The sequence below is a fragment of the Arvicanthis niloticus genome, chromosome 5 (assembly GCF_011762505.2).
Source record: "Arvicanthis niloticus isolate mArvNil1 chromosome 5, mArvNil1.pat.X, whole genome shotgun sequence".
Taxonomy (NCBI): domain Eukaryota; kingdom Metazoa; phylum Chordata; class Mammalia; order Rodentia; family Muridae; genus Arvicanthis; species Arvicanthis niloticus.
This window is the reverse complement of record NC_047662.1, coordinates 11,606,638-11,630,329: the sequence shown is the minus strand read 5'-3', so window position 1 is coordinate 11,630,329 and position 23,692 is coordinate 11,606,638. Positions and strand designations below refer to the sequence as shown.

Here is a 23,692-nt window from a genome sequence, read left to right as displayed (position 1 = left end):
AGAACAAGGTTACTGGGCTGGAGAGATGGCTCAGTGGTTAAGAGCACTGACTGCTCTTCCAGAGGTCCTGAGTTCAATTCCAGAAACCACATGGTGGCTCACAACCATCTGTAATGGGGTCTGATGCCATATATAAAATATATAATATATATATTATATTACATATATATATATATATATATATATATATATATATATATGAGAGCAAGGAAAAAGTTGGGTTCCAGGTGCTGGAGAGATGGCTTAGCAGTTAGGAGCACTTTCTGCTCTTACAGAGGACCTGAGTTCAGTTGATACCTACACTGGGCAGCTCACAGCCCCCTGCAACCCCAGCTCCCAGGGATCCAACACTCTCTTCTGGTTTCTGCATGTACCTGAACACATGTTCGCAGACGTTCACACACTTTATTTTTAAGTCTAAAACAACAACAATAATTTATAAATAAACTCACTTTTATTTCTTTGTGGGGAACAAAATCCTGCTCTCTGGGGGAAAAAAAAGTCTTTAATTTACCAGTATCATCTTTAGATTTAAAAATATAGAAACAGCCTAAATATCCACTAACAGGGGACAAATGGGGGGGAAGAAATCTCGAATGGTGGTATAGCCATGACCTAATCCTCCATACCAGCTGCTGGGATGCATCTGGGTTATTTGCCTCAGCAAGGATGAGGCACAGACAGAAGGTGGCTAGTGGAAGCAAGTTGTAGAGAAAGATCCTGTGTCCAGGATCTCACACATTGTGCAGGTGCCCTCTCTACCACCGAACAATCTCTCAGTCATACTATTATTACACCTCGATTGTAGATACGCATAGGTAGAGTAAGAATAGTAGAAAAAGATGTGCAAGGTTCTCCAGAACCACACAAAATTCTGATATGTTGGGTGTATGTGACACAGGTGGCTTGAAACCCCTACCCATGATTGCTTTATATCCACTGGAGCATTTTTGTAATGTGGTGGTGGTGGTGTGTTTGCAGAGACACGTTTAGATCTGACCAGGAAAGAGGATGGTATCCTTGCAAAAGATGAGGGCTCCCCCGCAGCTAAGTGCCACCCAGGGCTTCAGGAGTTGACGGTATAGCTGGGAACCAAACAGATACCTGCTCTGCCGGAGGGTGATCTACTTCTTGAGTTTAGATGAACTCCATAAGGGAACCATAAATCAGTAAAGACAGAAGTCAACACAGGAGCTTGTGGGGCAGAAAGCAGGGACCCAAGAGGGGCAAGTGATCTGTGGTCTCAGAACTCATATCCCTCCTGCCTCAGCTTTCTGAGTTTGTGGTTCCAGGTGCGTGTCACTGGGCACACAGCCAAAGGTGTCAATACAGCAGTAACTGCCACCACCCCAGATGTCTAGGGTGGAGGAGGAGACAAAGCCATTTCCCTAAACATCCCACACCCTTGGCAGCCTGTCACTGTGCTTTCTAGCACTCCCTGGAGTGTTTATAATGGAAGACACATGTGCACTAGGTCAACAGCCCCACTTTCCCTCTGGGGCTGTGAGACTAGGTGTGGCTAGTCTTCGGTTAGACAAGGGAAGCTTTCTGCAGTCTCTGGAAGAAGGTACAAATGAGCCCCAAAGATTAAATGGGGCCCTAAGGAGTTGCATCAATAAAAACAAGCAGTAAATGCACGGTCTGAAATCTCAGTCTTCTCTAGGGAATCAGGCACGGAGGTTTCCTGATGTCTGGCACACTCAACAGCCCCCAACTGAATAAAACCTGAAAACAGGTTGAACATTCCCAATTTTGAAATCTGAACTTCTTAAAGTGGGTTGGGGGAGGCTGGAGAGATGGCTTACAGGTTGAGCACTGGCTGTTCTTCCAGAGAAACCAGGTTCGATTCCCAGCACCGACATGGAGCTCACAGCTGTCAATTCCCCGTACCAACATGGAAGATCACAGTGGCCTGTAACTACAATTGTAGGGAAATCTTACACCCTCATACAGGTACACATGCAGGCAAAACCACCAATACACATGAAATAAAAATAAATAAGAAGGAAAAACATTTTTTGAGTTCAGGATTTGAGTGCCATAGGTCTCCAGAGTTTTAGACTAGGGGTGTTCAACTGGAGACTGAAAATACTCCACATTATAACATCTGGAGCCGGGCATGCCTATAATCTCAGAACTGAGGATGCTGAGGTAGAAGGATTGTGAGTTCAAGGGCAGCCTAGGTTATGGGACAAGAATCTATCTTAAGGGGCTAGAGATACAGCTCAGCAGTTAAGAGCACTGGCTGCTCTTCCAGAGGACCTGGGTTCAATCCCAACACCAACACAGCAGCTCACAACAGTTTATAACTCCAGTTCTAGGGGCTCTCATGCCCTCTTTTGACCTCCACAAGCTCCACGAACACATGTGGCTCAGACATACATGTGGCTCAGACATACATGCTGGCAACATGCACGTACACAGAGAAATAATATAAAAATTTTTGAGAAAATAAATTCATCTGAAAACAACCCCCCACCTCTCCCTGAAAAAAAGTCTGAATACTTATGGTCCTAGGGATTTCAGATATAAGAAAAATCCTATCTACATTTCTCTTCTTGATTTAAATTTTTTACTTATTACTGTGTACGTGAGTATGAATTGTTGTCAGAGGAATCAGTTCTCTCCTTGTCCCCGGGTTCCAGGGATCAAGCTCACATCCTCAGGCTTGTGCAGAATGTGCTTTTTACACACTAAGCCATTTCACATGCTCCACTCTTATTTTGAAAGAGGTAGGTGGTAACTACTGCTAACGCTCAACCTTTACATGATGAGCACAGACTGGGAGAAGGCCAACAGTAGAACAACAGAATCCCAGCAGACTGGTAGGGTCAGGTGATGGACAGAGAGGACCAGCCCCTGACCAAGGCAGTTTCCATGGAGGAGAACGAGTGGGACGTGGGTTCTGGATGGAGGCACTGCTCCCCAGGCCTGCAGACTCCTGCCTTCTATCACCTCCTCTTGAGCTGAGCTCTGGACCCAAAGTCAGGTTCCTAGGAAAGTGTCAAGGGCCAGGTAACTGTTCCACCCCACTGCTTCTCTTGATAGTCCAGAGAAATGAAGGCCAAGGGAAGACCTTGCTAACCCCGAGACAAGCCAGAGAGGGCAAAAGACCCAAGATGACACCTGGTTTTCATCCTATTTCTCTCCTTGGCCTTGGGTTCTCTGCTTTAGCAGAGACATTGGTAAAAGCTATGGTCCATTTCTTTTTCCTGGGTTTGAACTTTCTGTGTCCATGGATACTTCTCTCTCCATTAAATCAACAGGCAGCTAGGTATAAAAGATATCATCTTAGCCAGGTGTGGAGGCACACAACTTTAGTCCCACCACCAAGGAGGTAGATGCAGACAGATCTCTCAGTTCAAGGCTAGCCTAGTCTACAAAGCAACTTCCAGGACAGCCAGGGGTACACAGAGAAACCCTTTCTCAAAAAACTAAACAAACAAAAAAAATTATAATCTCAGCAGAAATGACATCTAAAGTCGACGGACTTTACAAACGTTGGACTCACGCTTGTACACAAGTGTGTTTTATTTGAAAAGATGCCTACACTGTATTGAGTACCAACACAGGTGACCAAGACCCTACAGCTCTATCCCCATGGAAAGAATGTGGTATGTCACGAAGATTGGGAAATATCTTTTATTAACATCAAACCTTTCTGTCCACCACATAAAAGCAGTTAAGATTATACAGGATTATTTTTGCTTTCCCTGTCTTTCCTGAGAAGCAGAAGGCAGGGGTTAGAAACTGGTCAGCCTTATCTCCTATTCTAAAGCAGGCACAGGGGCCACTTCCACTTAAGGACTGAGTTTCAGTTTCATTCTTAGTTCTACAGTGGCTGCACCTCTAGCATCTTGTGACATCCAACAGCTTTCTCAGCATCTGGAATGAGATCTCCATGGTCCAGGAAGAAGTGGCTGATCTGAGGAGGGTGTTGAGTCCTAAGGAGATAAGGATGTAGCTTCTCAACTTGGGCTTTCCATCACCATGGGGAGTGGAGGAGACAGACCTCTGGGTCCCCAAGTCATCTGAGGCTTAGAGATGGTTTGAAGACTTGCAAAAATCGAAGTATCTTCTGGGACCTGAAGGCACAGTGGATGCTCCTGAAATGGTCTAACGAAGTTCCCTAGGGGTTGCCTATCATGCCTGATTTTAGGTTTATACTTTCAATGCAATGATTCAAACACATTTGAGAACAGACCCTGGTAGGCTGGAATGTGTATGTATCCACTGCAATTACAGGTTGGCAACTGAAAAAGGACCCGTGACTCTGTAACATTTCCAGATTCCTTTACATCGTAACAGTAACAGGGACTGGCCAGGACAAACCCATGGTTACAGCTGCTAAAGCTGGTGATACTATCTCAGCTCTGCTCCATTTTCTAAGCATGTTGTCTTTTGAATTGATCAATGATATTTATGTTAAAAAATTTGTTTTCCAAAGGCAGATGCTTGGAGGGGCCATGGCTTGTCCTGTATCTTTCCTTCGGTACTGCTGGCAAGTGGAGGGGTCACCATGGCTGTGAGTGGGGTGGGTGGGCATTCCATGGGTCATCTTCCTCCACAGGAAGAGGATGGGGAACAGAGCAAGTTGGCAGCTCTCCTATTTTCAGATATGTTGGGAGAACAACCAGTTCCGTTTAGCTCTTTAGGGCCTGTGAAAATAAAGAAAATTATTACTGCTTTTACTGTGGTTGGGACTAGTCACGCCCTTTCCCACTGCCAATTAATCCTGTTGTCCTTTTCTGTAGTTTCTGTCCTTGTGCCCCTTCCCCCCAGATATTCCCCTCCACACCTTACGTAGCCAGGGTCAGGATCCCAGTCATTTCCAAACATGATGCACGGACAGCTGCATGACAGTGCACTTCCCAGTCATAGATGACACATCCTCTCCCCTCCCCGCCCATCATATTTCTCTGGCTTTCCTCTAGTCCCGAGTTGGAACATTCTGAATTCTAGCTTAACCAGGAGTCAGACTCTTTCTGCCTAAAGTCAATGCCAGGAGGATATAATGATCTATGTGGTGGAAGGATGTGAGAGACAGATGTTGGGGAGGGAGCTAAATGCAAAACATGGCCGGCCCTCCATGCACACAGTGTAGTTCCTCATCAGAACAGGGGCTTCGGCACCGTGACGGGCGCTTTTTTCCCAGCCCACCTGCTGTTGATGGCGAAGGATGCAAGATTAAAAAACAAAACTTGGGATTTATTTTGTTCCAATCTGAGCAGTTGGAAAATTAAGATGAGAGACCAGATCTGCTCAGACCTCAAAGGAAGTCAATTTTGTGTTTTTATAAACTTCTAAAGCCAGCACTGACATCCATCCCAGGAAGACATCAGAGGCTGCACCTGTGGAGGTGATGGGTTTCTAAGAGGACCTGTGCAGAGGTTTCTGCGCATGCGAAGGTTTGAGCGGTGGTAGGATTGCCTACATTTACAAGTCACATGGAGATAAAAGATTACTTACGAGAACCTTCCAGAAATCTTCCTCATAACCACAATGATGATCCCTCCAACGAAGCCGATGGCTAATAAGACGCCAACTATGATTCCAACCAGGGTCACTACTGCCAAGCCATCTGAATGGACCGAGAAAGAAGCATGAGTCCCAGGAAGAAACAGACGTGCTGAACCCCATGTCACAAGCAAGTAACAGAACTGCCTGCTGTTCTCGGCAGAGAAGAATCTCTGCTAGTCTCCCAAATCCAGCTGAGCCAAGTGTGAAAACACTGAGTCATTTTTCTCTGCTTGGTACCAGAGAGCAAACCCAGGCCTTGAGCATGCTTTTAGAGCACAGTATTACCAAGCCCCAGCTTCAGCCCTGGTCTAACCCCATCTTGTGAATCAAGAGGTTTCTGAGTCTTAGATCTATCACACATAACGGACTGGCTTCATTGTTGATGGGAATGCTTCTTTATGACTTTGATGACAAAAGCCCCTGAAAACTCAGAAGAGAAGGAGCATACTTCAGCATAATAAAGTATGTTTAATACATTTAAAAAAATGTATGAAAACTTACAGCCAGCATTAAGTGGGAAACCTTAATTATTTTTATAAATAAAGATGCCAGCTTATTCAATATAATAGAGTAACTGTGATATGTTGTTATATTCTCCACAGCTGTCATTAAGTAAAGACACTAAGTGTGGTGTGGGGTGGAGGGGTGTGTCTTTATGCAGGCACAAATACATATTTATGTAGCCTGTGTTTCCATACTAACAGAGTTACAAGTCAACTGTGCCCTCAGCCCTATTTCTTTTCAAATATACAGAATTTCCTTTTTTCTCTTAATAATTAGAAAGATGAAGGTGTTGGGCCTGGCAGAGCAGTCAGCCTGGGAAAACTCAGTGAGACTGTCTCAAAGTAAAAATTAGAAGTGGGCTGGGGATGTTGCTTGGTGGTAGAACATTGGCTTAGCACCCACTACTTCAAAAGGGGAGGGAGGAAGGGAGGGAGAGAAGACAGGGAGGGAGGGGGACACCATCTCATTTTGGAAGATGTTCCATTCTGATATTGTTTGACTATGATCCAAGCAAGAATGGAATTCTTAAAAAAAAAAAAAAAAAAAAAAAAGTTCAAAGAAACTTTCTTTTTATCTCCCAAAGGAATACCAAAATCTCATTTACCTTTCTTATCTGTTGTCTGAGTTTCATCATCTGCGTTATCTGGAAAGAGAAAAACACGACAGAGAATTATTAGGATTTAATGACTATTTTAACAGTTGGCAGCTAAAATTACCTTAAGTGGGATGCAACAAAACACACACAATGAGGGCAATTTCCTCAACGAACCTGACAGAGGGTTTAGAAGGCAGCCCTGACAGGTTGCTGTCTTTGTAACTATTACCATCAATTTGCAACTGCTATGTCCCACGTACAGGTTCTCTCTACTTGTGCACCGGTTGGATTTTGTTTTATTTGGTTGGATTTTGTTTTATTTTATTCTCAGACTCAGGGACACTGAGCCCCAGTGAGCTGGGAGATAATAAATGGCTGGGAAACTTAGAAGCATTGAGATGGCAAAAGAATCCAGGTGTGGCTGCTTCAGCTTCTTATCAAGATCCTGGAAAACACGGAAAGCGATAAGGGCTATCTGAACACTTTCCCAGCAGGTTTCTAATTTGGGAAGAGGTAACCTGGGCTGCCTTCTGATATCTACTCCATTCTTCTTTGATGGTCAGACCTATATACATTGAGGGGCAACAGCCAGCCCTGCTGGGCCAAGTGAGAACTGGTCCCTTGTGACTTCCACTTCTGTTCTTGAGGGTTTTCTTCTTGCATTCCAGTCGGGCAACAATACACACCCTCTTTACTTCCTCCCAGTGCTAAGATTACAGGTGTGTACCCCATGCTCAACTACTTTAAAAAAAAAAAAAAAAAAACCTAGAAAAAGATTTAGTTTTGGTGGTGAGTCTCGCCTTTAGCAGCTGAGCCACCTCTCACCTCTCCAGCCCAGATTTATTTATTTATTTATTTATTTATTTATTTATTTATTTATTTATTTATTTAGTGTGTGTGTGTGTGTGTGTGTGTGTGTGTGTGTTTATGTGCATCACGTGCCTGCAGTAGTCAGAAGAGGGTATCAGATTTCCTGGAATTGGAGTTACTGATGGTTATTAGCTGCTGTGTGTGGTTGCTAGGAGCTGAACCCTAGCCCTCTGCAAAGACCAGCAAGTGTTCTTAGCCACTGAGCCACCCCTCCAACACCTAAGGACGATAGCAGGAATGCACAGTGAAAGGGTGATTTTTTCTGCTAGTTAGACGCTGACTCACAATAGAAGCGAGAAATCCTCCATGATTTCGAAATGTGTCCTAACACTCCCTGTTCTGACTGGGTTCTGCCTGGTATTTAGTGTTTGCTTAACAGCTTGCTGCAAGTTTTTCATTCACTTCAAAGCACTTTACAGGTGTAACTCAGAGGTAGATAGAGCCATGAGGGAGGGCTGGGTTAGATCCAGAGCACCCCCAAATTCCCAACCAACCAAACAGAACCCTTACCTAGCTCGATTAAACAATAGGAGTAAAATGTATAGGGGCAAGAAAATCATGACATTAATTATGGTTTTGTGTTTTGTTTTGAGACAGGACCTCACTTGTAGCCCTGGCTTGTCTAGAGCTCAAGCTGCCCTCAAGTTCAGAGATCCACCTGCCTCTGCCTTCTGACTGCTGAGATTAAAGGTGTGTACTACTATGCCTGGCCAACACAAATCCTTTTAAGTGTGAACTTGCCTCTGGTGTATTGTAACATGTGCCAGCATTTCTTTCTCTTTTAGAGCTAAGTAATATTCCACCATGTGTAGATATTACATTTTTCACTGGTTTGTGAACACTGTTGCTTCCAGGTGTGGGCAGTGACATGCACACAGTGGTATGTACAAATATGGAAGATTGTGTTTTGTTCCTGAGACAGCATCTCATGTAGCCCCGTGTGGCTATTTTGTAAGATAAAGTTTTACTATGTAGCCCAGGCTAGCCTCTAATTAGCAACCTGTGTGCCTCAGAATATGACCATTATGGTCATGTACTACCAAACCTGGATTGAAAATCATTTTTTAAGGCCTTAGATGCGCTATTGAGGGGCTGGAGAGATAGATGTGGTGGCTGCTCTTCCAGGGGACCTGGGTTCAGTCCCCAGCATCTTCATGGAAGCTTGTAGCAGTCTATAACTCCAGTTCCAGGGAATCTAACACCCTCACACAAACATATATGAAGGCAAACACCAATGCACATACAATAAAAATCATTAAAAAAAAATGTTGAGTTCTTAAGGCCAGACTGGCAACTAGACCTGAAGTATGCATTAAATAACATACAACGTTCAGTCAGGCACAGCGGCCTATGTAATCCCAGCACTTAGAATGTAGGGGTAGGATGATCAGGAGTTCAAGGCCAGCCTCAGCTACAAAGTCAGTTCAGGTTGGAGGCACCAGCTTGGATGATGGACACAGGACAAAGTCCTGCTGAGCCTGACTTATAATAGCCAGAGTGTAAAGTGGGAAACTCTAGTGTAGAATTGCTACTCTTGAGTGTCAACACAAGATTTGGTAAGAATTTTTATTACTTACTTATTTATTCATTTCTTGTATGTGGGCACTGTGCTGTGGTGCCCTGCCGGAGACAATTCTCAGGCCTTAGTTTCTTGCCTTCAACCATGTACATTCCAGGGTCTGAACTCGGGTTGTCAAGCTTGGCAGCAAGCCTCTTTCTTTACCTGCTGACGTACTGAGCCATGGAATCCATCTTACGTAAGTTGTTTTTCCTTTTCAAAAATTTATTTTACTTTTGTTACGGTATATGTGTTTGTGTGTGGCACCCTCAGAAGACAGAGGCACTGTGAGGTTCTGAAAACTGAATTCTGACAGTATTCGTGTGCTTGGCCAGTGAGCCATCTCTCCAGCCCCAACACAGGGTTCTTAACAGTGGAGCAGCAATAACATACTGGGATCCAGCGACTGGCCCGTGTAGGGAGTTACCACTAGTTATCACTCAAGGTTAAGAGAGATTTCCAGGAAGCCAATAAACTAAATCTAATTTGGCAGCTGATATACTGGATTTTAGAGCCACCACACAAAGCCTGGTGTGGGATTTGTTTTCTTAGTCTCTCCTCTTAGACCCACCTCTATTGGGGTGACTTGTTTTCTTGTCCGACGAGTGGCTAGTCACCACTTTGACCGTGGTCGTACTCTCATGCTCTTTGTGATCATGGTCTGAGGTTCCTACGGTTGGCAACTCCTCAATGGGAGGCTTCGTCTCACTCTCTGTGTGTGTCGGGACCTGTTAGAAGCCAGGCAAGAAAGAAAGATAAATCCCGAAGGTTTAAAATGTATAGTGTCTGCCTTTCCGCAGGAAAACAACAACAACAAAAAAAACCACCCATAAATTCCAGGTGGAAACCAAACCAAACCAAAATGGAATCAAGATTGGGAATATAACCAGGTTCAATCAAGAAAGGAATCTTAGATAAGTCCTAAATCAAGACATCTTGTCCCTTAATTCTAAAACAAAACAAAACAAAACAAAACAAAACAAAACAAAACAAAACAAAAAAAACCACTGGCTCACAAGCTCTCAGTTGCCAACATCTGCAGATGGTTAGAATCTATGAAAGGGCCAGTCCTGCGGATCCAAAGCTGCAGGCTCTTCATGACACAGGACAATTAACAAGGTAATCAGGAGTCCCGATGAGGATCCATTATGGATGGTGTCACAGAAGCCAGAGACATCGATCCTGATCCTGATCGATGACTCACTGCAATGAACATCAGAGTGAAGGTGTGTGGACTGAGGGCTAGACTGTGGGACACACTGACACACTACAGCTTTCACGATGAGATGCTTTCTATGCTATGCTTTCTTATTTGTGTTTGTTTGTGGTTGGAGGAGGTTGCAAGGGCAGAGGGCAGATACTAGGGAACAGAAAGATGAGGGTGACTGGGGTGTGTGATATGAAACTCACAAAGAATCAATAAAAAGTCTTAAAAAAAAAAAAAAAAAAAAAAAAACTTCGCCAGGCAGTGGTGGCGCACGCCTTTAATCCCAGAACTTGGGAGGCAGAGGCAGGCGGATTTCTGAGTTCGAGGCCAGCCTGGTCTACAGAGTGAGTTCCAGGACAGCCAGAACTATGCAGAGAAACCCTGTCTCAAAAACAAAAACAAACAAACAAACAAAAAACAAACCTCAAAACATCAACTTGGCACAACTATGTAGAAGGGGACAGCTCACTGTCACCGACAACTTACTTTGTATCGGGCCCTTTAAATGCGTTCTCAATACAGGCAACTTTACAAAGCAAACTCAATGAACAAAGCTGAAGGGCTTTCATGGTGTGCCAGAACTCACAGCCATAGACAGTGGAAGACTATGAAGTGGTTCTGGCTTTAAGTATAAATGTATGCAGGGGTCAGGGTGGGCATTCGTGAATGTGTTTGTTGTTCTGTGACATGTTACTGAGAGCTGTTTCCCCAGCCCAGTGCTGGCTTTTAAACGTTGTCATTGTTCATCACTGAGGACAGAACAAATGATTTGGATGAAGAGATACACAGGGTAAGGTTAGGCAGGAACTGGCTCGGGGCTTTAATACCCTTTTCGGATGAACGCATCTCCCCTCGGCAAGGACCTACCAAAGTTCCCTGAATCCGGTCCTTTTTTCAGTTCATTTGTTTGTTTTATTTGACAAAATCTCACTATGAAGCCCTGGCTGTCCTGGAACTCACTGTGTAGACCAGGCTACAGGAATTATTTTACTATTTGCAGTTATAGCCACCATGTCATAGGTTATGCATTTATAGACATCTGCCTCCTGGATACTGGAATCATAGGTGTAATTACATGTCCCGGCTCAAGTTTGCAAATACTAAGCTGTTTTCTTACTATTTTGTGAAAATATGGTCTTATTTTTTGCCTAAACTGTTGCTGTCTTCAGACACAGCAGAAGAGAGCATCAGATCCCATTACAGATGGTTGTGAGCCACCATGTGGTTGCTGGGAGTTAAACTCAGGACCTCAGGAAGAGCAGTCAGTGCTCTTAACCGCTGAGCCATCTCTCCAGCCCACAAGAAGATGTGGTCTATTGCTTTCAAACAGTCTGTGCCATTCCAGCTCCCTTGGCCCTGGGTGAGACCTGTGTCACTCTTACGAGCCACACCACCATTTCTTTGTATGAAGCTGTTTTCTTATATAAACATACATCATAACCTGGCATGCGACAGCCTGATTTTGGAGCTAACTCCCCCTCTCCCTGAACACTCACCAGAGGTGCCTTGCCAGTAGATTCACTCAGCCCTCCAGTAGCACCTGTGGTTGCTACTCTGTCTTCTAGACCTGGGATCACTACGCCATCTCCTGTACCTGGGGTCACAATATCATCTTCTAGTGCGCTTATGGTCCCTGAAAAAGAAAGGCCGGTCAGGGATGGAATATGCAAATGATGAGGGTGAAAATAATTGGCTATCTACAGTTGTGATTCTGTTTCTTACACTTTTAAGATGTGGCCCTTTCTGTCCCATCTTTGTACCAGAGCCAACACCACTGTCCTTGCGGTGCCTCTGACACACACCATGGCCTGGTTGTCTCCACTCAGAAGCAAAGGAAAATGGAAACACATGGTGAAGGTGCCAGCTAGATACTCCTGCCATGGACATGTTCAGGCAGACAGAGTATTGTATAGACCAGAAAAACGCTGTAGAATCATTTGAACAGTTTTCTAAACATACCACCAGGGTCCATGCTCTGTCCAAACCTACAGTGTCCAACAAAATTAACTGTCTGTTTGCTTTTTACAATCAAACTCAGGCTTAGGGTTATAGCCCAGCAATGGAGCACATGTTTGGAATGCCCAAGGCACTGGTCTTAATTCCCCGGCACTAAAACATTAACCAGTTAAAAACAAACAAACAAACAAACAAACAAGTATCTGTCCAGCAAGATGGCCAAGAAGGTAAAGGTACTTTGTTGCCAAGCCTGAGAATCTGAGATCAAACCTGGGACCCACATGGTGGAAGGAGAAAACCAACTTTTGCAAATTGTCCTCTGATGGTCACATGTGCGCCATGACACATGTGTGCCTGCCCCCACAAATACATAAAAATGCAGTAAAATTTAAAACAACAACAAACCAAATTTCCATTATTATTTAATTGACTCACTGACTTCATAGACTCATTTCAACTTCTTTTTTGAGATAGGTAGGGCCCCTCTACATAGCCCTGGCTGTTCCATAATTCACCATGGAGACCAAGCTGTCCTTGAATTCACAAAGATCCTCTTGTCTCCGACTTCTGAATGCTGGGATTAAAGGTGTGCACCGCCATGTTACATTCAGAGTATGGAGTCAGCAGCACAGAGTATGGAGATGTAACAGGATGCTTAGTATCAAAAGCTAAACACTTGGATCTAACTGCCCTAGCCTCTGTGTGTGTGTGTGTGTGTGTGTGTGTGTGTGTGTAGAGTTCAGAAGACAACCTCAGGTGTCATTTACGGTGGTTTGGATAGGAGTGACCTCCATAGACTCATGTGTTTGAATGCCTGGCTCATATGGAGTGGTGCTATTAGGAGGTGTGGCCTTGTTGGAAGAATTGAGGTTTTTGTGCTCAATTACAAAATTGAGGTTCCCTATGCTCAAGTTATGCCCAGTGTGGTGGTATACAGTCTCCTGCTGCTGCCTGTGGATTGAGATGTAGAACCTCCAATACCATGTTTGCCTGTATATGCTGCCCTGCTTCCTGTCAGGCAAGTGTTGTCTCTTTTATAACAGTTGTCCTGGTCATAGTGTCTCTTCACAGCAACTAAACCCTAAGTAAGACATCAGTTCCCCACTTCCACCTTGCCGGAAACAGAGTCTCTTACTGTCTGCCACTAACTGTATCAGTCAAGCTAGCTGAATTGTGGGACTCTTGTCTCCATCCCCCATCTCTTAACGGAAAACACTAGAATCAAGGATGTTCCTTACTGCATCTGCTTTCTGTGGGTTCTGGGCTTTAAACTCAGGTCCTCATGCTTGGGTGACACAAACTAGAGCCACTTAGGAAGAAGGGAATCTTAATGGCAAAGTCCCACGGCTTGCATCTGTATCCCCAGATCCCATGTGTTAGAAATCGAATCTTCACATTCATTGAGTCAACAGAGTTTGAAGCTGGGGCCTTGGAAAGGTAATGAAAACTGAATGAGGTCATCGGGGTGGGGTCACCAGGAGGTGATTAGTGGGTTAGTGGGGGGGGGGGTAGATCTGAACTGACACATGCACTTTTACTGCCACATCACGTCTTTGGCAAAGCTATGCCATTATGGCAGAAATGGCACCGTGCTCTTGAACTTTCTAGCCTCCAGAGCCACGAGGAGAATGAAGATATACGAAATACACTTTTAAATGACACGGTTTGGGGTATTTTGTTACGGCAACGGAAAACGGAGGGACCCAAAACAGTGTGAGGAATTGACAAGTGTCCTCCTCTGCTGCCTCTGACTAACCATATACCAGAGCATCCGCTCTTACGTAACTCACATAATCCATTTCACGAGTTACAAATCTGACTCACTGGCTATGGGCCTCCTCCCTAGACTGGAGCAGCAATGGCAACACCGTGCCTACATGCAGTTGTGAAAGCAGCATAAGCATCGGAGGAATGGGAGGGAGGGGTGCTTGGAAAGTGCCCTGCGTAATTAAAGAGCAGATGTCTTCCGGTGGATGCTGGTGGATGCTGCTCTGACGAGCAGTGCCTCCCTTGATGTATTATTTTCCCTCTGTTAAGACAGCCCAGCCAGAAGCACGGCTAACAAACATTTGATCATAACTCCAAGTGCTCATGCCAACGGCTGGGAGGCCTCTGGAGGAATGTTGCTCTGCTTCGGAGCCTTCTCTGTGCAGCTGGCCCTATTCCAGTTGCCAACGGATGGCTTCGGATGAGCTACCTAGCACAGGCATCCTTTAAAAAAAAAAAAAAAAAAAAAAAAAACAACCCTCAGGAAAAGCCTTAAAACCTTCAAAACTCAGTGCATACAAACGGTAGGCCTCCTCTTGTGGTCATTTGCTGCTGTGGGCTGAGGACCGGGATGGTGACTGGGGAGTAGACAGATGTTTAATGTCCATGTTCTAGACAAATAATTGCTACTTAAAAGCTAAGCATCCCCGTGGAATAGACATTTCTTCAGTGACATAGCCACTGGTAAAATACCCACACCAGGGCTGTAGAGACGGCTCAGAGGGTTAAAAGCACTGCTCTTCCAGAGGTCAGGAATTCAATTCCCAGCAACCACATGGTGGCTCACAACCATCTGTAATGGGATCGATCCAATGCCCTTTTCTGGTGTGTCTGAAGACAGCAACAGTGTACTCATCATATACATGAAATACATACATACATACATACATACATCTTTTTTTTTTTAAAGGTACCCACACTCCCACAAGCAAACCCTCACCCACACTCCTCCTGTAGGCAACCCCTACTGAAATTCACTGGAACACATGCACACATAGTCACACACTCACACATGCATGCACACACACACAAATACATGCACAGAAGATACGAAATCAGGAAGGGAGCAGTGTGTTAGTTTGGAAGAGAATGAAGCCTAGAAAGACTGTGGGAAGGACCAGAAAAGAGGTGAATGTGGTTAGAACACACTATATGCGTGCATGAAAATGTCACGAGGAAACTCAGTATCATGTACACATACTGCGTGCTAATAGAAGACGTTAAAAAACAAAACAAACCAAACAGAAAAACCTTCATTCCCCTGGATCGAATTCACTTTTAAACATCAGTTGTTAAAAGGTTTCCTGGAACCACCGTCAAAATCATTTTTCATCCCGTGTCTCAAACTTAAAACAAGCCCTGCTTTAAAAACAAAAAAGTTCTGAATGAAGCTGGTTTCAATTCCTTCATAGAAAGCTCAGTTCACTGAGAGAGTAACTCGATAAAAAATTCCTCCTTGTTCTTTCTTCCCCTTGGCCCGCGGAGCCAAGAACTAAAGTCGCCCTGAATAGACAAAGGGTGTTTTATGAATGACCATGCGTGTCTTTTGTCTCTCCGGCCCAGCATTCTTTTTGGCTCCATGGGAAAGTTATCTTTACAAGATTCTCAATTATTTTGGCAGAAGGCTTTCCCTGGTGGAGAGCGTCGACTAGGCCAGCTGCCGAGTTTCCAGCCAGCAGTTGACATTCCCCTTTCTCTTTTCTTGTGATCTCCGAGCCGTGGATTGATGTCTTTGCACTCATGGGTCCTCCCAGGAGGTACACGCCAGCACATGGGCGCGCGCTTGGGGTTGTACTTTGTGCTTGCATACAAATGCTATAGAAACAGAGAGTGAGGAATCTACAATTGCAACCGATGCTTTCAGCCTGGCTTGCCAGGAAAGTTCTGGAAACATCTGTATTCCTTCTCAGTCTCCTGAGTACACTTCCTGACATACTCAGCTGCAACTGGCATGGGCATGAGACTCAACGGAATTTCTCCACACGACAGAAATCCACCCCTTGGTGTTTTGTTTTGTTACTGTTCTTTAAAAAGGTAGGGGGCAGGAGAGATGGCTCAGAGGTTAAGAGCACTGGCTGCTCTTGCAGAGAACTCAGGCTCAGTTCCCAGCAACTTCACGGAAGCTCAAAACTACCTGTAAGTTCTGTCCTAGGGGATCTGATGCCCTCTACTGGCCTCTGTGGTTACTGCACCTATGTTCACAGACACACAAAGACAGACATACACATAAAATAAATCATTTTTTAAAATCTGAGTATGTCCAGGCAGTGGTATGCCTTTAATCTTAGAATGGGGGTGGCAAAGGAAGGTAAATCTCTAAGTTTGAGGCCAGCCTGATCTATAGAGCAAGCTCCAGGATGGCCAGAGCTACATAGAGAAGCCCTATATTTAACAACAACAACAAAAAAAAAAAAAAAAAAAAAAAAAAAAAACAGTGCTGGTGGAGAGGAGGATCAATAGAGCTTACTGGCCAGCCAGTCTAGAAGAACTGGAATGCTCAGTGAGAGACCCTGTCTCAAAAATAGATGGAGAGTGACTGAGGAAGAAGACCCCAATATCAGCCTGATACATGCACTAGTATACAGAAACACATACCCACACATGAACACACATGCACGCACTGAATGTGGTCTTTCTTTAGATCCTACAGCCTGTTATTCTTTTTTCTTAAAATGTATTTTACATGAGTGCTCTGTCTGCATGTATATCTGCACACCAGAAGGGGGCCTCAGATCATATTATAGATGGCTGTGAGCCATCATGTGGTTGCTAGGAATTGAACTTAGGACCTCTGGAAGAGCACACAGTGCTCTTAACCTCTGAGCCATCTCTCCAGCCTCATATAGCCTGTTTTTCTACAAGTGGATATTTGCATCTGTTTTGTAAAAGGCAAGCCCTGTCAGCCAGTAATCAGGCAATCAGATGTCTTATTTTCTCTCCCTGATACCACACTTACAAAGCCTTCCTCAGGTTATGTGAATCTTCATGTGTTCCCCTCTCTGTTTGCATAATTAATAGTTTGATTCATCTGTGTGTTTTTGAAGTGGCCCATAAAACGGGAATATGTATGTATGCCTTACATAACAAGATTCGGTCCACAACAACCTTTGTCCTGTAAGATCACAATGGAGCTCCAATGTGGCACCGTAGCTGTCATGTGTCATACATTCCTCTGTATTTGTGGGAGGTTGATTAGAGGGGAGATGTGATTTGTCCTAAAAGCGAAGTCAGCAGTCACCATAAGGACAGGAGCCATGGGACTAGGAGTGTAGTTCACATCTGTAGAGTACTTGTCTGGCACGTTCACGCCCTAGTATCACATGAATTAACCAACAACATGCATGTACAGCAAAACAAAAAAACAGAAACGAACTTTTTTTTTTTTCCTACTGGGTGTGGTGGCTGATGCCTGTAATCTCACAAGCACTCTGGAAGCTACGCAGGAGACTTGTGAGTTCAGGATCGCCCTGAGCCACAGTTAGAAACCCTATCTCAAAGCAAACAACACAAATAACTGACTCCTTTTTTTAGTACCGCAACTGTGACTGACAGTTGTGTCAAGATGAGGCTGACTCCCTCATTCCCAGTCACAGCCGTCTCAGACTAATTGAAGTGGATGAGAAATAACGAACTTCGCACTTTCGACATAGATAAGGGCACTGCCACAGAAGTAGCTTCTGATGCTCTGGGTGAAGAGGAGAAGGAATGTGTGGTCCAAATTAGTGCGAACAACAAGCAAGGTTTTCCCACAAAGTGAGGTGTCCTGACCCACAGCAGAGTGGGTGTGCTGTTGAGTAGGGGGCATTCTTGTTATAGACCAGGAAGAACAGGAAAGAGAAAACTCGAGTCTGTTAGTGGGTGCATTGCAAATGCTAACCTAAGTGTTCTTTACTTGGTTATTGTTAAATAATAATAGTGATAGTAACGAGAGAAAGGTGTTCATTCTTGGACTGATAGATAGGTACTACTGTGTCTGGGTGGTTGGAGCCCAAAAGAGCTAACAGAATCTGAAAATTCTTCCAATCTCTCTAAAGATGATGCCCGCCAATTCACAGCCCAAGCGCCCTTAACAAAGAAGACTCCCAGGACCAAAGCACTCAAGTTTCAGCATCTTGCACTGTAGATATTCTGCAACATAAACGCTGACATATTGATTTGAAGAAAGAATGTGCCAGGAAAGCACTGGGCAGGCGATGGGCAGGGGCTGGTGGCTCTCATCACCCTGTGATGTACAGAGACACACACACGCACTGGTCAGGAGCTGGAGCTGTGAACTCAGCTGCCTCAGCTCTGATGCTCACACCTCCCAGGAGTGGCTCTGTTCCACACAAAGCCATCCGAGCTTGAAGAAGCGATACTATGTTACTTGTGAGGGTTTCCTCTGGTTTCTAAGTGAAGTCTAGTTCAACAGCTCCAATTCCTTTTCCAGTTCCACATTGATAAGGGGTTTCCTACTCTTACAGTTTTCTAAAAGAAACTTTTTATTACAATTCTGTACTTGTTTCTTTGCTGGGCGAGGGGGGTGGGTGGGCATTGTGCTATCACGTGCACGTGGATATCAAAAGATAACTTGTGGGAGTCAGCTTCTCCTACAGTGGGAGTCTTAGAGATCAAACTCAGGTCCTCAGACAAGAGAATAAGCAGGGAGTACCTTCACCCACCCGCCCCCCCAACCCCTCCAGACAGGGCTTCTCTGTGCAGCTGACTGTCCCAGAACTTGCTCTGTAGACCAGATTGTCACCTGCATCTCCCCTCCCAAGTATTCAAGTTAAAGGCATGGACCAGCACCACCACCCTGAACCTACACTCCAGAAAGCCATCTTGCCTGTCTACTCCTCATTCCAGTTGAGCAGCCTGCAACTTTAGAATCTGACCACTAGAGGGCTAGAGAGATGGCTCAGTGGTTAGGAGAACTGACTGCTCTTCCAGAGGTCCTGAGTTCAATTCCCAGCAACCACATGGTGGCTCACAACCATCTGTAATGGGGTCCGATGCCCTCTTCTGCTGTGTCTGATGACAGCTACAGTGCATCCATACATAAGGCTGTCTTTTGCCTTCTAGGTTGTCTGTCCCATATCTCAATGCACAGACATGCCTTTGAAGACTGGTGATTAAATAAATTGCTTTGAAATGATTTTTGCGGTTATTGAAAAAAAATAGAATGTGTATAAAGGAAATCCTAGCAAGTTCTGGTTTTGCATTCTAGGAGAAACAGTAGGCTAAAGAAAACAACAACAAGTAATATGTTCCCAGTTACTTTCAAGAGAGATGATTTTGAAAAGATTTCGAGAAATGAACAAAAAAAAATCTGTGTGTGTGTATATATATATATATATATATATATATACACAGATTTTTTTTTTTCCAAAAAATAGGGCTGCCAGGTAGGGTACACCTATAATCCCCATACTCCAGAAGTTTGGCTACAAACAAAAGTTCAACGCAGCCCAGACTACACAGGAAAGAGTCTGTTTCTAAACAAACAAACAAACAAACAAACAAACAAACAGGCAGCTATTAAATGCAGGCTTATTAAAATAATTCTATTCAAACAATTCAAAAGTTCTGTTCATCAAAAGCAATTGAATCCCAGAGTAGTGTCTTTGGAAGGCATTTATCAGTGGCCTTGGAGGTACCTACTGCCTGTGATCCCCAACTGCAGAGGCAGCAACAGGAGGAGCCTGAGTCTGAGTTTAGTCTGGGCCACACAGGAAGAGCCTGTCTTAAACAAAACAAATCAAACCAAAACAACCACCCCTGAACACCACAAAACAATAAAAAATAATGCTCATTTTCAGCTGGAAATCATTATGTTCCAGCCCCAGAAAGATACAGAGGCCGAACCTCAATTTAACTGTGTGTGTGTGTGTGTGTGTGTGTGTGTGTGTGTGTGTGTGTGTGTATGTGTGTGTGTATAGAAAGAGAATCATATGAGGAAGGGAGGATTTTTGGAGCAGTGGGCAAGGCAGTAATGAAGCACAGTTCTTTTGTTGTTGTTGTTGTTGTTGTTGTTTTTCGAGACAGGGTTTCTCTGTGTAGCCCTGGCTGTCCTGGAACTCACTCTGTAGACCAGGCTGGCCTCGAACTCAGAAATCCACCTGCCTCTGCCTCCCAAGTGCTGGGATTAAAGGCATGTGCCACCACTGCTCAGCTGAAGCACAGTTAATAAGGAAAGCTGAAGAGGAACAAACTGGGGAAGGAGAAGCAGCTGGAGGGGGTGGGGGGACAGTGGAGGAGCACAAGAACAGAGCAGATGTCATGTATGTTTGCAGATGCCATTGGCACCCATTGCTTCCTATGCTCAACTGAGGTTTTTAATTAGGAAAAAAAAAAAGTCCCCTGGTCAGTGAGTCGGCTCAGTGGATCCAGGAACTTTGTAGCCAAGACATGACTTCATCGCTAGGACCCACACAGTGAAGGTGAGAACCGGATCCCGAAGGCTTCCTGTGACCTCCACATGAACGCTGTCACGTGATCTGCCCCTCCCCAGTTAAAAAAATTTTTTGTTTTAAAAAAATTAAGTTCAGACCTGGGGGAGATGGCTCACTCAGTACTATGCTTGCCACACACTTACGAAGACCTCAGAACCCATGTGGAAAGCCAGTATGTGTGTGCCTGTAATCGAAACACCAGTCTAGCCATCAGTGAGCTCCAGGCTCAGGGAGAGACACTATCTCAAAAAACTAAGTGGAAGGGCTGGAGAGATGGCTCAGTGGTTAAGAGGGACGTGAGTTCGGTTCTCAGCATCCAACTCACGACTGCCAGAAACTACAGTTCCAGGGGGACTCTGACTCTGCGGAAACCTTCACTCACGTGCACTTAAAAAAAAAAAAAAAAAAAAAGGCGAATAATCCAGGAAAGAAAACCAACATGTATGTTTGGCCTCCACATGTGCATACAGTGAGTGTGCACATCCACATAAACACTTACATCCATCACACACACACACAGAATTCATTTTTGAGAAACAAGCCCTCTATTCTGTTGCTTTACCCACATAAAGGCTTTTTGCATCTTATTTCCCTAGCGTGTCCCAAATTGTCCCTCCAAGTCTCAAAATGAACATACCTCTCATGCTGTAGACAGTGTCAATTCTGCTGACCCAGGAGCTCCTGCCTCTTCCCTTCGGGAGCTACCCCAAAGTGGGTTTCTGCAACAAGGAGGGAAGCCTGGAGCTCTCCTCTGCTTTGGTACTCAGTGTCCCGTGGGGTGGGCTGGCCCTGCTTTTGGCCTTGTGTTGAAGTCACTCTTTGGAATGCAGATGCAATGGCAGATATTTATAATGTTCCACTGGTAAGGAAAGCTATTCCCCAGAAGCCACGTTCCTCAACACCTGCTAGTTGCTGGGTGTGTCCAAAGGGTTTATTCCCACCCCCCCTTAAAATGTCTCTTCCATCTTCGCTAATTGGTGGCCTGATCAAGAGATCTCTGCTCTGAGAATCTGTACTTGTGTCATGAGGATGCGCACACTTTTGTGTGTGTTTGTGTGTGTATCAGATCAACCTCAACATCATTATCCAGGATGCTATCTACCTTAGTCTTTGAGATGGGGTCTCTCATTGGACAGAAACTTGCCAATTCCGCTAAGCTGGCTAGCCAGGAAGCCCTGGAGGTCTGCCAGTTTCCTCCTCCCCACTCTGAATCATAAACTCATATCACCATGCCTGACAGTTTTTATTTTTTACCTGAATTCTGAGGTTTGAACTCAGTTCCTTCTCTTTGCACACCAAGCGCAGACTACCAATTGAGCTATCTCTCCATCTCCAGTCCTCTCTGTATTTTTTTTTTTTTTTTTTTTTTTTGAGACAAGCTCTCACTGTGAGTATAGCACAGGTTACTCTTGAATCTTTAATCCTCCTTGCTACAGACATCGGAGCACTGGGATTAGAGGTTTGTGTAAATACACCTGGACTAAACAACTCTTTATTAATGTATACAACTCCTGGAAGGCTTGGCCCTGACACCCGGGGCACCCACAGAAATGTCTTCACTTGTTTTCCTCTGGGAGAGTGTGGTACCCCCTAACACACTGCCATCATCTCAGGTTCTTAGGAGGCGTTTGCTAAGTGACTGATGGGCAGGTCTTGGATTTGTCACCCTTCCACCATGCTCTGGCCTTCCCTGGAGAGCTGGTGAGCATCCTTCCCTACTGCAGGGCAGCAGTGACAGGACCTAGAACAAGCGAGGGTGAACTCTGTGGCCCTGCCTGTCACTTGCTGTCACAGGTTTAGTCAAGTCATAGATGAAGAGCTCCTCTGAGGAAATCCTGCACGCAAACCTTAGGAGCCGGATCCCTTGACCTCACAGTAGATGAGGGGTTGTACATGATGCCCAAAGGCTTCTTTTGGCTTCTGGCTGGCTGGCCCCTGTGGGTTGCCTCCCAAAAGTTGGAAGCAGCTTTTCAAAGTTTTTGTTGCTGGACCAGGGCAATGAAGAAAGAGGTGGGGTGTGGCTCAGTTAGCATAGAGCCCCCCCCCCCCCCATCAATCCCCAGAGTCAAAGGCAGGATAGGGAGGGAGAAAGGAAAAGGAGAAAACTAAAGGTAGCTGTGGCAGGGGGTAGGGGGTGGCAGAGGTGGGGGGGCGGGGAGAGGTAGGGGTGAGAGGGCAGGGGTGTGATGGGAGAGGTAGGGGTGGTAATGACACATCCCTGTAATCTCAGCACTTGAAAGACTGAAACAGAAAGTTCCTGAGTATGGCATATTCCTGAGCTCCAGGAAGATTCTGCTAAAGAGAAGGAAGAGGAAGAGGAAGAGGAGGAGGAAGAGGAGGAGGAGGAGGAAGAGGAGAGAGAAAACAGAATAGGCAGCAGCAGACCAATGGCTATTAAGGACTCCCATTTTCACTCTGACAGCTAGAAATCAGTAAGTCACTGGGCAGGCGGAAGGGACAGGGATACTCCAGGCCACCCAAGCATACCCACCTCCTCTCCCTCAGAAGGGATCAGAACTGTCCAGGGGGTAAGAATGATTAAAACCTAAAACTGGCCAGGCGGTGGTGGTGCACACCTTTAATCCCAGCACTTGGGAGGCAGAGGCAGGTGGATTTCTGAGTTCAAGGCCAGCCTGGTCTACAGAGTGAGTTCCAGGACAGCCAGGACTACACAGAGAAACCCTGTCTCGAAAAACCAAGAAAAAAAATAAAAATAAAACCTAAAACTGCCCTGTGTTTCCCCAAAGTCCTGCAACAAGTACCACCCCCACTTTTCAGGAGGACGGTGAGGTAGAGAGTTAGGGGGCTGTCAGCTCAGTGAGCAGGTGGCAATGGCAGGTGAGGGGTCAGGATCCATCAGAGTGTAAAGCCCACTCTTAACTGCTATGTCCCTGGATCACTCTTGCCTTACTCCTTGAAGGCTCCACCAACCCCGCATCCCTCCTATTTCTCCCCCTCCACCCCGTCCATGTCCTGTCACATGTGTCTGAACATGTGAGCACATGTAGGGACAGGTGTGTGAGCATGTGTGCACATGTATGTGGAGGCCAATGGTCAACCTCAGGCACACTTTCTTTCTTTTTTTTTTTTAATATTTATTTATTTATTTATTTATCCTTTATTTATTTATCTTATGTATGAGTACACTATTGCTGTCTTCAGACACAGAAGAGGGCATCAGATCCAATTACAGATGGTTGTGAGCCACCATGTGGGTGTCGGGAATTGAACTCAGGACCTCAGGAAGAGCAGTCAGTGCTCTTAACGGCTAAGCCATGTCTCCA

The 23,692-nt window shown here is 45.1% G+C and overlaps 1 protein-coding gene across 2 annotated transcripts in view; it reads right to left on the bottom strand.

The window, feature by feature from the left end:
• Positions 1-3,513: 3,513 nt before the first annotated feature.
• Positions 3,514-23,692, bottom strand: part of Pdpn (podoplanin) — a 32,019-nt gene continuing 11,840 nt past the window's right edge. Inside the window, exons 2-6 of one of the 2 annotated variants that reach the window (XM_034503451.2) lie at positions 11,751-11,887; positions 9,619-9,775; positions 6,629-6,667; positions 5,470-5,581; positions 3,514-4,658 (exon numbers count right to left, since the gene is read on the bottom strand). In XM_034503451.2, coding sequence (XP_034359342.1) covers positions 4,652-4,658; positions 5,470-5,581; positions 6,629-6,667; positions 9,619-9,775; positions 11,751-11,887 — 452 coding nt within the window. In that variant the 3' untranslated portion in view covers positions 3,514-4,651. Of the gene's footprint in view, positions 4,659-5,465; positions 5,582-6,628; positions 6,668-9,618; positions 9,776-11,750; positions 11,888-23,692 lie in introns of those variants that run through there. The other variant, XM_034503452.2, reaches the window with a different exon arrangement.